Source organism: Pseudoliparis swirei, chromosome 4 (assembly GCF_029220125.1).
Source record: "Pseudoliparis swirei isolate HS2019 ecotype Mariana Trench chromosome 4, NWPU_hadal_v1, whole genome shotgun sequence".
Taxonomy (NCBI): domain Eukaryota; kingdom Metazoa; phylum Chordata; class Actinopteri; order Perciformes; family Liparidae; genus Pseudoliparis; species Pseudoliparis swirei.
In genome coordinates, this window is record NC_079391.1 from 17,546,758 (window position 1) to 17,563,758 (window position 17,001).

Here is a 17,001-nt window from a genome sequence, read left to right on the forward strand (position 1 = left end):
CTGGGATATGGCTAATATCATATCTGATGTTCCTAATAACTGTAAAGTTAATTTATATTCTTTATTTGTCATAGTTACAGGAAGATAATGTCAGTACAAAAAATATATACATGTTATTGTTCTGCAGATAATGTATCCTTTAATAGAAAAAGAATAACACGATGTACATTTGTTATACCCTACATTTTACATATTTGACCCAATGTATGCCATTATATTGTACCTAAATCAAGGTCTGATAATGAGGGATTATGTAATCCTATTAAATGCTGCTAAATAAACATGTCAATATTTCATATTGACGATGACTCAGAGAGGGTCTCTCAAAATAGTATTGTGATCATTACAATATACTTAAATTTGCAATAATGTGTGTTAGACCAATTGCTGCACACTTGACGTGGAGCAATTGTGACCAAAAAAGGGCCTAAATTGAGTTCATTTGTTAGTCTTTTCTAACCAAAAGTCCCATAGCACAAAGTGGGTGGGATGTGTGAGCCACTGTAATTAGCCAATTAACTTATTGCACAAATAATTCTCATTCCCAACAGTGTAATCCAACAGTTCTCAGATCTTTCTCCTCCCTATTGTGACTAATCATCAGCATAGAAGATGCTCTTCATCAGCCCACCCGTCTGCTCACGCTGGCTGTTGGCACCGACTGCCAAGATAATGACTGAGGCTACTCTGAGACGATGTTTACTAGCTGACAGCAGCACCCTGCTCTCTCTCTATGCTCCAGCAAGCTTTCCATTGAGCTCACTTCTGAAGCTCCTGCCTAATTTCTCTTTGGAGACAGAAATCCTTTAAACCCCATTCTATCCTGGGGCAACATATTTACTGAGGGCTGGCTTTCCAATACCTGAGAGAGATTAACACTGCTCCCTGATTTATGAATCCATGCCACCCGCCCACAGGCTTGGTCAGGGGCCCTAGCTACTTTACCCTGCTACTTCCTCTTCACACAATGGGATTTTGGTATCAGTAGGAACACACAAACACACACTTACTCAGATACAGCCAAGGGAAGTCTGAATTGCAAATATGCATAGATCATCCCTCAGAATTCTCCTTCAGAAAAGAGCACACAGATTGCCAAGGGGTAAAACAGGCTGTCTCATGCTACCCCTGACAAGTGGAAATTACTCAAGACTAAACTTTATGATAGAAGATATCTCCTGGACAGAAAAAGACTTGACAATGTATAGTTAGAAACATCAAACTGATGCATCACTTTGATAAACAGTTAAAGCAAATGCAAACAGGCACTCTAGATCTGTCACTGCAGAATGCAGCTCTAGTCAAAATACCTGTGACATTCATCTACTGTTTTGGCATCCCACCATCTCACTGGCATCACTGGTGGTGGTCGGATGGCTGCCAGACTGAGTGACAGCCTGGTATTTGTTTATCCTGAATAGTCAAATGCTGGTCATCTGTACTCGAGAAACAACAAAGCTGCTGGCACAGAGTTCAGTTTTTCAGCGGGTGTGTCTGTTACTCTTATTCAATTGAGAGAATGCTTATCAATTGTCCTAATTTAGGCAATAACGCATTCATAAAAGGCATCATGTCATTTATTGTTGTGGATAAATACTCAACAATAGAAAAACAGACAGTTATAGTGTGGGCAACATCTTTGCAACATATGCTTTATGGTTGCAATCAAAGCACATGCGGGGTGGCCTCAGGATATGTAAAGTTGTGTCTGCGAGGACGGGTCTCCGCAGCAGCACAACCTGTGGCATGGTGCTGAACACATGGTGAAGATGTTTAGTTTTTTTCGTGTGACCTTTTTTGTATTTCATTACTTTTTTCCTCATTTTATGACACAGGATTAAGCATCTTCTGTTAATGGGACTGCTATTGTCTTACCCTATCCCATTATGCAATGTGCCTAATTGACTGCCAGCCCCCTAATTAGCTGCTTCACAATAGCAGGTCCTACTTATTTTTTGGTGTGTTCTCCCGCATTGTTCTCTTATTGTCTACTATGAGTGTTTCTCAGACAAAATATAATTTAACTTGGTTTAATATACACAGTATAGAACATGTATTAGCCAAATTGTAACTGATGAGCTGAATTTGAATGTTGCTTATGTGCATTTTGTTTCTGGTAATTTTTTTTAACTATGTGTACGACAGTGAACATAAATATGTTCATACAGATGTCAGGATGGCACAGCATACAGGAAGTATGAATAATGTTTTGATCTTTAAACACTTAAGTAACAGTAAAGGGCTCTATATTTTCTATCTGCGTCATACCATCCAGAGGTGGCTGAGCATCTAAATTAGCCACTGTTTGCTGTAGGGCCATAACCTCATGTTTGGATTACTGCAACATGCTCTTGGCTATGACACCAAAGTGCTTTCTTCTACCCCCACAGCTCATCCAGAGTTCTGCAGTTAGTTTTTTCGTCCAATTAGAGTCAAAAACATCCTAAGTCACTGCCGACATTCCAACAGCTGGTCATATACGGGATAAGAGCTGGTACAGAATTCAGAACTGGAAGGGTTGTGCCGAAGAGTGACTGTACGTTCAGCACATAATCCAAGCCCGCTCCGCACTCTGTCTTCTGCACTCTGTGCTCTGTACTCTTTATTCTCTCTTTTCTACTGAAAAATGGTCATATCTCAAACCATTTTTATTTTTTACTCTCTCTCCTTGTTGCCCAATGTTAAATCATTTGCACAACTTCAGTGAAAACAGAATGCCCATTCTAACTTCTGTTCAGATTTTGCTGCCGTTTTTGCCCCAAAAATTACATTAAACTGCTCAATGACAGTATGTCATTGTGTAAATTAATAACTTAGTTGGGGTATTTAGCCAAAATTTGCAAAAGTTTTAAGGGGACCTAACCGAGCAGACAATTATGAGTATCACCTTGAGGTCTTACAAGAACATTAAATACATCTCCTTCCCCAGAAAACATTAGCAAAGCCCGTTTTGATGTAAGCATTAGGAAACTAGCTTGCAGTTGCTGTCAAATAGGAGCATATATTGTCATATAATGCTGCCTATGACCTTGAAGTAAAGAATCTGCATACATCTTCCAACCCTGATAAAATAAAATAATTGGGACAGAAAAAGCACAGAACAACATGTTTCCGTGCTGAGCCCTATACAACGTTTTATATCTTTAGCTTTGATGGAACCTCACGGAAATCTGAAAGGACATCTCTCCTGCCATTCATTGGAGATCATTTAAAATAACATCATCAAATACATAGTGGCGGGCTGTGCATTTTCTACTTAGGCCTTCAATGCCATCTTACTACAGCTGAACAACCTAATGTAAGATATTAGTCCACCAGTGTTTCATTGTGAAGGAGCACATGAAGCGCAACACCTACAAATACATACCCGAAGATTGCAGATACATAAACACGCGCATGGCGGGATGCTGCGTCATTAACGGACATTGCTTGTAGTCCACACCACCGTAACAAACACAATGACAAGAACACATTTACAAGAACCAGTCACATTTATATATAACAAAACAATTAGACAGAACTGTGGCACTAAAACGCCTCACACTCATGACAACCAGAAACAACCATATAATAAAAACAGAGACAAATGAACACAACGCTACTGCAGAACACAACAAGCAGCTCACTCACCAACTCCATTCACTTCAAGTTAAAGTCCAATCTCCTCTCTTTGCCAACACGCAACTCAATGAAGCTAGCTAGCTGTGGTGCGGCCATAGGTTATAATGTCCGTCTTTTCCTGAAACGTCCTCCTTGAGAAAGGCTTCGAGACTAAATCCGCCACCAAATCTGCTTCTCCTCCATCCGCCATTCAAAGTTAAAAGCAAAAAACTTAAACTTCTTGACTTCTTGACCACCGCTAATCTATCTCCTCTCAGTTGAACTGCATGCGGGCCCACTAAGCAATCACATCGCAGGTTAATCTAACGTACATTCATGAGCTTCTAGAAGGCCAAAGACCTCAAAAAATACACCCAGTATGTCAAACTAGCGATATGATTGGTTGAGGTTCAAGTCAATCACCGATAAGGTCCCCATGTACTTCAAGCAGGCTGGACTTGTCTTGGCCTGTGTGAAGGCCTGAGATGAGCTGCTCTTCTTCCATAGAGACTGTGGAGGTGAAATCTGATTAGATAAAAGCTCCCATTAAAATAAATTGGACTGGAAGCAGCGCTGCCGGATGGAAGCACAGCAACAGAGGAAAACAATAGTGCATTAAGAAAATAAAAATTAAGAAAATATATATATCTTTTTATTTTATCTTTTTTTAAATTATAAAATAGCTTTAACTTTGTAAATATGTTTAGGCCATCAGAGAAGGCTTATAAGGCCCTGACGGCCCACCACTGGTCAAATGTGTTATGTCCTATTCTTTCTGTAGTGCAATGTTTTCCTACCAGTGAATCAATCCTCCTCCTGTTAGTGCCACAACGGCTCTTATAAGCCTTACTGTGACCATTCATGATTTGTGTACATTAATTTTAGCAATATTTCCACTGCCACAAATATAATGGAAGCTTTGCTACTTTCTGTTTATTGTAAAACATATATTTAGCAGAAGTTATGAAAACAAATAGAACAAGTTGTGTTCATCAGCCATAACCTGTTCAGTGACAACTTGACTCTGGTGGAGTATGGTAGTGCTAAACATAAATAAATAGTAAAAGTACCTTTATAAATTGGGCATCAATGCTTGTCTCGTCACTGTCTGCAGTAAACTACTCAGTACATTCATTTCTTCAATAAATAGTGGAACTTCTAAGGAATCAGTCCCTGTTTTGTGTGGCACAGTAATCCAGCCTTTCCCATGACAACAAGCCTGGTGGCACCACGGTAAAATACATTGAAGAAGATGCCAATCTCCTCTGCCACAGAGAGACAATTGTGACGCCAGGAAAATTTAGCACTCGCAACTTGGCGCTAACAATCATAAAAATATGGCACGGTGACCATCTTGCTTGCTGATGAAATGAATAGCCAGCATTCTGATAAAATATGGAGACATCATATGTCATCAACATCATGAACGCATTATATGAACTAGTCCCAATGGACACATATGTTAGTGATTATACCAGTGTAACAGTTACATTTCACAGTATTTCCATATTAAGTAAAAAGAGTGGAATATAAATAGATATAATAAAAGAACATATTGAATATATTGGAAAGATGTTTAAGACCAACCAATGCAGACTGGAATGCAGCAGAGTATCTCAACAACACTGTTCTCCATCATCTCTTGTCCATCAATGATTAATGGATTAAGTGGTTCCATTTTTATGGTAGAGAACATTGCTGTCTTGCATTTGAGCATTTGGGCCCTCTCTTCCGAGGCCCTTAAGCAACCCTCACACAGTCACATTGAGCTATTTCAACAAGCACCTTGTCCACTCACCCCTTCTCCCAATGTGCCTCCTCCTCTGTTCCTGTCAGTTGGTCATGTTCCTAAGCATAAATAGTGCACCCAACCATTTTGGTGAACCGTGTTCCTGTTAACATCACTCATCTTCAAACAGATACAGTTCAACTAGTGCTTGACTACCTGCCCGAACCCTGCAACAGAGAACTGGATGGAACCACTCGAGAGGAGCTGTGGAATTTATCGACTGCAATTTTGCACAAAATGTTAAATTCCAAACCGGCAGTAATAAGAGTGTGAACTAATGTTGACATGTGCTATTTTAGCATGTGACCAATTCAGTTTTCTGGAGAGAACAGTTCTCATATGGGCGACTATGGGTCAGTGGTTAGCAGGTCCGTCTTTCAATCAGGGGGCTGGAGGTGGCCTCGTCGATGTGTCCTTGAGCAAGAGACTTAACCCTGAATTGCTCCCTGTAGCTGCGTCTACAGTGTATGAATGTAACAGGAATGTAGTTTGCTTTGGATAAAACAGTCAGCTAAATAACATGTAATGTAATGTAATATGGATGACAAGATGAGGTTGCCTGAAATACAGATGTAATTTAAAGAAAAAATTAGAAGACAGTCATTCTGATATGTCAGGATGATGAAAAATGTTGCAAGAAAAAAAGCGGTACATACTGGGGGATGAAGCAGAGTACATACAAATGTGCCAACTCGTAGAATAAATGCAGAAAGACGCAGGCATGCAAAAAGGAGCTACGGGTGCATTTACAGTAGCTACAGTAATATATTATATATAATGCATACGATACATGCAAATACTTTATGGTAAGCCATAATAACCTTCTGTGTTTGGGTAGAACATTATAATAAAACACAGAAACTGAAAAGAAAAGAAAAAATAGCAATTTCCCTTGTGTATATGCAAACAACATGAGGTGCACATGTGCAGTGTGCTAAGTCACCTCTGAATCACCTTAAATATGATTTACTTATGAATAGGTAGGAGGATCATTTTCCCTGGTAGGTAAAACAGCTAGCATTATTTCCATGTAAGATATACAATAATTGCTGACATTGGCTTCTCCGCTTCCGAGAGTTTATCATAAAGGCATTTATTATTCTACACTGTGTTTTTATTGGATTGTGAATATGTCTGTTAATCACACCACTTCTCCTGATACATAACCAATTATATTGCTGCTATTCATGATCCAATTGTCTTTGGTATTTTCTCAGACTAAATCATTTGTTTTTCACTGACATTTGATTTAAATATTTATATTTAAAGTAATTGGAAAATAAACTATAATTGTGAACTGATCAGTTTAGTGAGGGGTGATAGGAGTAGGATAGTATGCCATCAGAACTATTATTTAAACATGTAGCTACAAGGATTATTATGGGCAAGAAGTCAGAATATTCAGTTATGTTCAAATGTTTTACTTATTAAATCTTTGTCAGGTTGGATAGTAAAACATACTGTATATCTAACATTTTGGGGGGAAATATTAAAAGAAATGTTCATAGTGGACCTTTTAATTTAAAAATCCTCTGCAATGCAACATATTTGCGCGGTGTGATCTGGCTGATTGGTAGTTGTCCATCACAGCCCTCGGCATGGAACACTCACTGTTTAGATGGTGGAAAGCAGAGACTTTGCTGTGTGTATACAATAAAAAGGCTGAACTTTCACCACACTGCTCAAAGACCCATTCAATTATAGCACAACAATCTTTAACAAATGTGTTGTGCACAAAGGTTTTATGAACTGCCCGCACAATATTTGATGGTATACTTTAAAAGTTATGAAGTCAGCAACTACAACTGTTGGACTTATTGACCTTGTTTGTATACATAAAGAGCATTCTACCAAATTAATGACTTTATGTTAGGAAGGAGCGCAAATATAATTCTTTGGATAAGGAGTCATGAACCGTTTTTCTACAATAATTATAAACTTTTACAAAATGTAACTTTCAAATGCAAAGCCTGGAAACTATTTAGGTAATTATGGTTTACTTTTATTATTGCTTTCTAGCTTTCTTGGTTTTTCTCATTGCAAGTTTTTGCTGTAAACAGTAAGAGTAAAATCATGCTCACTTAGAAAAGAATGCATCATTTATTAATTTTTTGTTGAGAAAAATACTCCTGATTTAAAATAATTTATATGCAGCCTAATTGGCATTACAGTGTGACCTCTTCACTTATTTTGTCTCCGGGGAAAATTCTCCTGGTAAAATTCAGAAATGATTTTATGACTATGTTGTTTATGAGTCTGATATGTGATAGTATTTAGTTTCTTTTCATCCCATTTTACCTGTATAACTCTCAGGTCATCAGACATGGGGCTCTTAGTTGTTTCATCATCTAGATTTGAAGCTTACAGGATGTTGCTTGATAAGAAGAACAACCTCTCTCATTACAACAGATTCACACACTCCAACGACTCATTCAACTTTAATCCCACAGTCCATTTATATTTGCCCTTGCCTTTCCTTGTGTATGTGTGTTTGCGTATGCGTCATTGTGCAAGTGAGCTTTTTATCTAACTGCCCTGTGTTTCTTGTCTGCCATGCTTTTTAAATCATTCATATAACACTTTAGTCAATAATGGTGGTTTTAAATGTTTTATAAATAAGCATGACTTCCCTGTCTCACCCCACTCTCCTCTTCGTTTATTCTGGGCACTCTGTTGTCATGTATTATTGCAGCTTATTTGTAGTCTAGGGACTTCTATCCATGCACAACCAATGTGACAGACCTCAACAGCCCAGTCATCAATTGTAATATATTATTTAATCTGAAATGTTACTGATGACAGAATTATATTTCATCCAGAACATGCATTCATTTGGTGACTACGTGACTCAGTTGTTTATTTGATTTAGTTATTTCTGTGAAAAGCTGTCAACAATATTCAGCAAATGACAATTACTTTCCTCCTTACAGTTTTTGATTTTACTTTTAATAAGGCAACTAAATACGAATAGAAAATTCAATTTCAAGTCAATATGTTTGTGTACAAACTCAGACAGACAGAAGCAGAAGTACGAGCAAACGTACAGATGAAATATAAATTTTAGAGATGCTCCGTTGGTCTGTTATCTGAAAAGACTTTAAGACGGAATTGATCCTAAACTGTCTTGCAGATCTATATACCTTTGCAGGATATTTCCAAAAAGTAAAGGAAGTAAAGACTCTTTGTTATCAACTTACAGGAACAACTGTAACACGACCAAAAACTGCAACACATCTTCTGAGACTTTGATCATCTTTTCTTGTGTCAATGCAGGGTGCCGAACCCAGTGGCGAACTGGGATCTTCCTGGGAATGTCTGAGGTCATTTCCTGGATAGTGCCGGTTTGGTGAACAATGACAACAGTACAGACAGATCTAACAGTGTTAACTCCAGAAATTGACATTTGATTATGTTATGTTCCTGTAGTAGTGAACATATAAGGCTTTTGTTTAGAATTTTTCTCTGACAAGATTAATACATGGATTATATTATTGACAAAACAAAAGGGTTTCCAGTGACTCAACACCTTTTTTCCCCTTTGCATACGCGAAAATGCATGTGCAACCAAACCAGTTAGTAACAAAAAGAATAAGCTTGGATTACAACACACACAGAGGGAGAGCATTCTCTGCTGAAGATGCCGTTTTTTGCTCCGAATTTCAAATGTTGCACCTTTTCACGGCAAAAGCAGCAGCTAAATCTCTGAAGATAGACCACATTGACTCTGTCACTGCTGACTGTAAGTGTAGCCCGATTTTTCCTGATGCTATTACAAATACATAATATCAACTCCTTTGGTTTAATTTGTGGTTTGTATTGTATGCCATTTTTTTGTAAATCTAACATGGTTCATCTGGAATTTAGTACAGCAAGTTACTTTAAATTAACCCATCTTCCTCTTCAGAACCTTGGAAAGTGAATGTTAAGAAGCTCTTGACAGTTTCGCATGTGCACTTGCTTCTAAGTGATGTTTTGGGAATTGTGTGTTCAACTTTAAGAGCTTTTTTGTAAAATGCTCTTAAAACACTTTGAAATCAATATTTTTTGGAAAACAGGGCTCTGTGAGTTCTTTCCTCTCTCAACACAGTTACACACATACTACTCGCTTATATATTACTTTCAACTTGGTTTCTCTTTTCACAAAGAAATATCATAATGTGAGGAGGGGTGAAGACTAAGATGAGTCTTGGTGTCTTTGATCTCTCTCTGCTCCTGAAGATGTAACACAGATGTTTCTTGTAACTCTGGGCGTCTCTGAAACGTGTATAAGAATGGAGGTTTGAACAAGAACGGCAGCAGTAACTTCTGACGGTCTTGAGAGAAGGCTCAGGAATTGTGCTTAAAGTACTTTTGATTTCTCACAAGGTAAAGGGGACAATAATTCCACCACAACATGCAGACTGTAAACCCAGGGAGACTGTTTGACTTGTCGGTGTGTTACTTTGTAATCTAATCAGTTTTAGTGTGCAGATGCTGTGCAGAAAACTAAGAGTTAACATTAATTTGACTCATTAATAATGTATTAATTGTTGTGAAGCACACATTGTTAAAGATTAATGCAGTTGTCATAATCATCACTTAATTGACATTACCAAAAACATGGGTCTATACTGTACACAAATAGTTTATTTAATAAAATCTAAAATAAATACAAGTATTTATTCATTTATTTTAGATAAGAAATCATGTTTGGTTGTCTCTTAATTACAATTGTGAAGATATTATATACATTTACAACATTTGCTATCTAATGATCGTCCCCATCTCACGTTACAGCAAGTTACTTTAAACTGGCTCCCTCTTTTTTCAATATTTTGCACAAAAATTGAGGACTACAGAAGTAGAATAATTTAATGAATCAAAACTATTTTGATTCATTTAAAAGGGTCTTTTGAACAGTTTAAATATGTCAGCAATACTGACATTATTTGTTGAAACCCAGAACACTACCCTGTGTTAGAAGATACTTTACACGTCAACTTGGAACATAACAGTGTCAAATATCTTCCAGATACTGTTTGCTTCTGTCAACACACTCAGAGTCAAACCGTGCAGTCAGAGGGGCTTTTCAAGTCTGACAGAGACTTACTCAGAACTAGTTAACCTGGGACCACTAAGTACACATATTTGAGAGCAGGTAAGACATCCCTCATACAAACAACGTCAGTATAATGCCAAGCAGCAGGTCAATGATCAAAGACCACTGTTGTCATCGTTAATAGTTTATGGACAGATCAACAACATCAACACAATAGAATGCTATTGCATCAGGAAACCCAAAAGATGCCTCATGTTGAAACAGTGATGTGAATCAGTCGTTATGTTTTTTTTGTGTTTTTTAAAAATTGCTCCACACTTGATAGTGCTGTACACTGGTCGCAGCTTTAGAGAACTGCCATTGAATGTCTGTACAAATCTATGTCTATGTGTACAATATATAGTATATCATTTCAGTAATCTGGTGTTTGTAGTGACTCTGATACATTTGTGCGTGCAATGTATCACCAATCACATTTACAGTATCGGTCTTTGTGTTTTTAATTTCCCTCAATTAAAAACATTGCAGAAATGTCTGACATACCATAACATGCAGTGCTCACATCAAGATCACTGGATGATGAGTGCAGATACTTTAATTATGGCTTTCATACATTATAACAATATTAATTATTGTTGGCTTCATTCGCCTGTCTGTTCACTTGAAATTGTATTACATTATGAACTACTGTATGTCTCCTGAAAATTATGTTCATCTACAAATCATACTTAGTGGCTGATTTTAATGGAAACATCATGTAACACCACCAAGACGGCCAGCTCATTCCCGGTACTTCAAATACTGACGCTGTGTTACGCCTCATGCGTCTGATACAAGGCCCCGTTTAGTGTCCGTGTGAGACCCAACAGGACTTCAAGAAACAAAAGCCTGAGCTAACGAAAAAGTCCTCACAGACTTTCACTATCACCTTGTTCCTGTCATTTTTTTTACTGGGATTCAATAGTAATTTACTACTTTATGAAAAAAAAAATTGCAAGATAGCAGATATTGATGTTGCGGATAGCAAATATTGTTAAGTTTCCTTTTTTGACATATTACCTATTCTAATTTTTTGTGTGACACATTTACAAATATATACAGAAGAGCATGCAGATGAGGCAGCCTATGCATTGTTTGTCAGTTAGCTGTACTGCAAGTGCACATGGTCGGGCCATGTGCAGCTCCATTCATTTGTGAAGACAGGGAGTCAGTGGGCTTCACAAAGTACATCTGCCTGCCAACTGCGAGTACATCTGTTAACTTAGAATATGTATGAAATCATACGAACGCACAGTTCACTCACAGCACTTGTATATATGTGTTGCTGGCTGCTCCACCCTCACCAAGCAAGCTGGCATCGACCTTGGGGCAATGCGCTTCATCTTTGCGCACGCTTCACCTCTTAATGATAAAATGAGAAAACTGGGTCGGAGATGTACATTCCCTAGAAATAGTGGAAAGTTAACATCTTCAGCTGAGCACCGAAACTTCCAACTGGGAAATCATCTCTAAATAAATCAAATGAGTTTCACAAATAGGTAAGGAGCCTATGGGAGACCCAGGTTTGCTCCTGGGAGGAATGAACAAGTCTAGATGATTAACTCAGAAATGAATGACCTGCTCGTGTAACCACTAGAAAGCTACTTGGGCAATCAAATGACTTCAAATTAAATGATTTTTGGTACGATAAGTTCTTTATTGAGACCGATGTTGTTTTTCATGACTATTTATCATCTCAGCTCAAGGAGTTTCAGATTTTTCTTCTGGGAATGACTAAGACCCTGTTTACACGATGGGAAAACGCATATATTTTCATGCGTTTTGGCCTTTCATTTACACAAAAACGGAGGTTTTATCACGGAAAACGATCATTTCTAAAAACTCCGGCCAAAGTGGAGATTTCTGAAAACTCCGTTTTTGTGTTTGCGTGTGAACTAGGTCAAACGGAGTTTTAGGTTGTCAAACGTCACAGTATGCGACTAAAAATGCTTCACGTCATGTGAGCGTCCTGTTTACAGTTAGTTTGCTTCGGTGCACCCGAGTTATTTCCTCCTTGACAGGAGGATACTCCTCGGAGGTCTCGGACGGGTACTGTTCTAAGAACAATGCCAACATATCCCTATATTTAGTTTGGCATGATTCCCAATCCACATTATCGAGTGCTTTATTTGCCTTATAATCGAAGGCGACTCGAAGCAGCAGCTCCACTTCGCTGTCTGTCCATACAAAAGAACCTCGCGCCATATTTACTCTCTAAAGGAAAAGGAAGTTGATCGTGTTTTTCGTAGTTGCTGTTGGTTTTGAGAATTCTGATTGGTTTGCATGTCTTTGTCCTTCTCGTTACACTGCCGACTACAGGTTTGGCATAGTTATGATGGCGCCCGGGGGCGTATTTATGCGGGTTCATATAAACAGAAACTTTTTTGAAAACGACCTTGTGTGTACAACGTTATTTTTGAAAATGGAGGGGCAGAAATATTCGTTTCTGTAAATATCCGGCTATGTGTAAATGTGGCCTCAATCACAGTGTCTTTGTTTCAACCCCCACGCATCAAGACAAATGATTTTCAGATTTCGCCTTCGTACAATAAGCCGAAAATTGAGTCAAAGTCATTGTATTTGAAAGAAAAGACACCATCACGATGCTTACAATGTCCACTCACTGAACATTGTTGCAGCTTTTGAAAATGCCTACAATGGCGCTTTAATCTCACACATGTTGCAAAAGAGAGAATAAGAGCGACAGAGATAAAAACACTTAGAATCCGACCATGCGTTCATATTTAAAAGCAACGGTAGTCTGCCATTGGACGTCATTACAACTCACCAGAGTTGGGATCGGAGTTGCCGTCAGCTTCGGTCCTCTTATCGGGGGAGGCCTGCTCGTGGAAGTCGTCCTGCGCCTGCACCAGAGGGAGAGGTTGTGTGAGGAGGGAGCCACTGCCTACAGGCTCGTGGTCCCCCAGACCGCTGTCACTGCAGCTCTCCTGAGAGCCATCCGGCAGGTGAAACGTGACGCGCCGCTGCGACTAGAACCAAGAGCACAAAACAGAGCCTCTGACGTTAGTGCTCTGCTCTGCCCCCTCAATTTTATCCCTCTAACACTATGATTTGACACTGAGCTGAGCAAGCTCATGCTTGACACACTGATCAGTACTGCAGTGTGAAATAAGCAGCCGTAAGGGATTGTCTGAGCGATGTAAAATGTATTAAACATTTACAAGTCAGGAAGGCACTGATGAATCGAAGGGTTAATTTCCCATTTCAGAAGATCGAGAATAATTGCGAAATAAAATGTCTATTTTGACGTGGGCCGCGTTATTGATGGGAAGGGGAGGCACATGTTAAAACAGTCACGTTTCACTGCACAATGACAACCAATAACAGCATGCACATTTAACATCATGCACTGCTTAAGAAATTGAGCACGGTGGAAAGTACAAATTGGTGAGCCTTTTTTATTAATGCATGGGTAATGCATAGTGTAATTAATGTCAGGGATAATTAATCAAGGCTGGGAAATTTCTAGATATAGGTGGAAGCATATTATCATGTTCGTGAGGACTGCTTCAGGGGCATCTACGGCCCGAAGGTTTAATTTGAGTTGTCAGTTTGTCTGCGTGTTGGCAGAGTCAAAGTGGCCTGTAGGGTTCACAGAAGTCGCCCCCAGGGTGTCCTTCTTCCCACATTCCGCGTTCTCACTGACGAGAGGCATTTCTCAACCCAAACGTGTTCCTGATACAAGTCGTGTAGCTCTCCTGTTGGAGATACGCATGCTAACACGCACACGCATTGACACACATACACTTATATGCGCAAACACCCTCCTTAAAGCCATTCTGATTGAATTTCCAATTGTTAATTCCGAGTGTCTTTTCCCATTGCTCTAATGAAATTTTCCTCAGGCTTTTTCACAAGTCCAGACACAAGCCTCCAGCTAACCTTTCGTGAGCACAGAGAGGTCCCTGCCACATCCTTGGTGATGACAGACAGAGACGGGTTTTACAGTAATTATTGGCAAAAGCAAAGGTCACCCAATCTGCAGTCTAATGCAAATGACCTCATTATATATTTTAGAACTGCTCCAAAAAAATGGAACATTCAATTAACCAAAAAGAGGGAAAGAAGAATGAAAAATAAATGTGGTGGTGAGGGAGACGGGGGTTGGGGTCTTGCAGGCAGACCTAGGAGTCTGTGGGTAGAAAAATAATATGGACAAAGACAGATAGAGGGATGGATAGACGGGTAATCGACAGATCGACAGAAAGAGCTCTTAATCTGCAACTCAAACTCTCCTAAATCTGTCTGCTATAACAACGGTGTCAAGCCTTATGCCCAGGGGTGTTGCAATGACATTGATGATACTCAGATGACAAAAGGGACAATCAATTGAGATGACAAGAAATAATGGTTTATGAAATCTGGGGCTATGACAGCTATGTGTACTGCATGGGTGTCGCTTATGACAGGCCACGTGTATTTAATTATATATTTCGCTATTTCGATGCATTTTTAAACAAAAAATGGTTGTCATCAACAGTAAAAATAAGATTTATAGATACAAACTATTGGACAGTTGAATATGTACATCCAGGAAAGTACTATCAGAAATAACACCATCCAAAATCAAGTATATATTCTCAAAAATCTAAATCAGGATTTGAGCAATGCTTCACATTTGCGGTTTGTAAGGACAACTGAAATTGCAGAATCAAGTGCAATTAAATGTAAAGGTCTTGTAAAACAGTAGGATTCTGGATAAATGTCACCCGTAGCGATTATAAAGAGGCAGGTGATCAGATGTGGCATTTCGAAATGAAGATGACATAATGGGGAGAACTCTCTAACAGGGCCTCTCTCTGTTGTTTGTTTCCGTGGCAGCTACAGTATACTGATTAGGAGATAGAGTTCTCATTTTCACATAAGGTGAGTCATGCTATGGGTGTGGAGTTTCAAAACATTGCATCCATACAATGAACCCTGGAAAGCCGGAGGGTAAAGCACGCCTTAAAGATTTGACATGATTGGTGTATCTGTAGTTAAGTAACAGTGGCTTCATGTGTTTTTCTTCCTGCTGATGCCAAAGAAGTTGGCCTTGGGCAAGGGAGCCATCTATTTGTTGGCTGCCCTGGAAGTGTCAAGCTAGCTATACTCATACTGGCATCATTTTGACCACCGCTTTCCAGATTTAAGGAGGCAACTATATATGTTTCCATGAAAGTACTATTCATAGTGTATATCTAAACAGCAAACCTGGATTAATGGATTAAATCATTAAAGAAATGTGCTAAAACTGCAGATCAAAGAGTATTACAGTATAGACATGTCTTAAAACTGGGTGAGGTGTTGGAATGGGGGTGATGTACAATTTACGGGCTTTTCTAAAGCTTTCCTAAAAAGGTTCATGATCAGTACATGACAGTATCTGTAGTACATGCCCATCAGTATGAAGACAATGTATGGGGAGACTCTGATTTATACATGGAGTGAGTGAACACAAAAGGAAATGCAGAAGACGGTGTGACGGTGGGGAAATGAGTGCTGTTGATTAAAGCCACGTGGAAGGAACAGCAATGTTAATTCTCAATTCATCACAATGACAAATACAATTTTACAAAATATCTCATATACGTGACATGTGCAGGCAATAATTGAAGCAGTAATAACATTGTAAGTAATTTCCTTTGATTTAGATTTTTAGCACAGGGGGAAAAATGGCCTTTTATCGATTGGGTTAATGGTTTCGTAGTCTGCGGTCACACACTGCTGGACTGGTGGGACCTTTTAAATGCAATCTTGTTCAATGCCCTGTCAGGTTTTATTTATTGTTTGAGCAAAGCAGGAGACTTTAACGTAAGAATATACTGTATGCATATTGTGTACAAGCCAACATTCTGTAAAAAGGTGGTCCTTCTCACTGGGTTGTCTGTTTGTGTTTGCACATGAGGTTATTTGTGGGTTCAAGCATGTTTGAAGACATTTGAATTCCTCTCTTGCTGACAGCCACTAGTAACATGAGCATAACACCGGCTTAAACTATCCCTGCTGCCAGTTTACAAGATATTATGGCTTATCACGCCTGCTAACCCTTATTATCCGCTTGTTTTTATAATTTGCCTGACCAAACACACTTAAACACACACTAAGCAAAATGACAGTATGTTTTAAACAAACACTAAGCAAAATGACAGTACGTTTTAAATTCCAGCAAGTTTGCAAATTATGAAGAATGACGTCTGCCCTCGGGTCTTTAGGATACAGTATGAAGCAACCTAAATAAAAGGAGGGACAGGAGAGAATGGCAATTTGGTTCCAACAGAGAACATACCTTTACCAAATGGTAAAACTAATATTTACATCAAGCAGTAAGTGACATATAATATATACCAGGCAAGATATAATCTTTTTTTTTACATCAGTCACTTTCGACTTCAGTGTTACTGATGCGCTTTCATGTCAACACCTCTGCTGAAAATCACAATCAGTGGGTGAACTATACTGAATCACTGCGCAGGAAAGACTCAATCCCACAGAAGACAAAACCGAGAGAACTTTATATTTGTGTGACAGAAAA

At 38.8% G+C, this 17,001-nt stretch overlaps 1 protein-coding gene across 3 annotated transcripts in view; it reads right to left on the minus strand.

Annotated features, from left to right (window-relative positions):
* Positions 1-17,001, minus strand: part of LOC130192874 (protocadherin-9) — a 194,287-nt gene that overhangs the window by 44,604 nt on the left and 132,682 nt on the right. For 2 of the 3 annotated variants that reach the window (XM_056413053.1, XM_056413052.1), the window contains one exon: positions 13,255-13,456. In XM_056413053.1, the coding sequence (XP_056269028.1) occupies positions 13,255-13,456 (202 nt within the window). The remainder of the gene's footprint in view (positions 1-13,254; positions 13,457-17,001) is intronic. The other variant, XM_056413054.1, reaches the window with a different exon arrangement.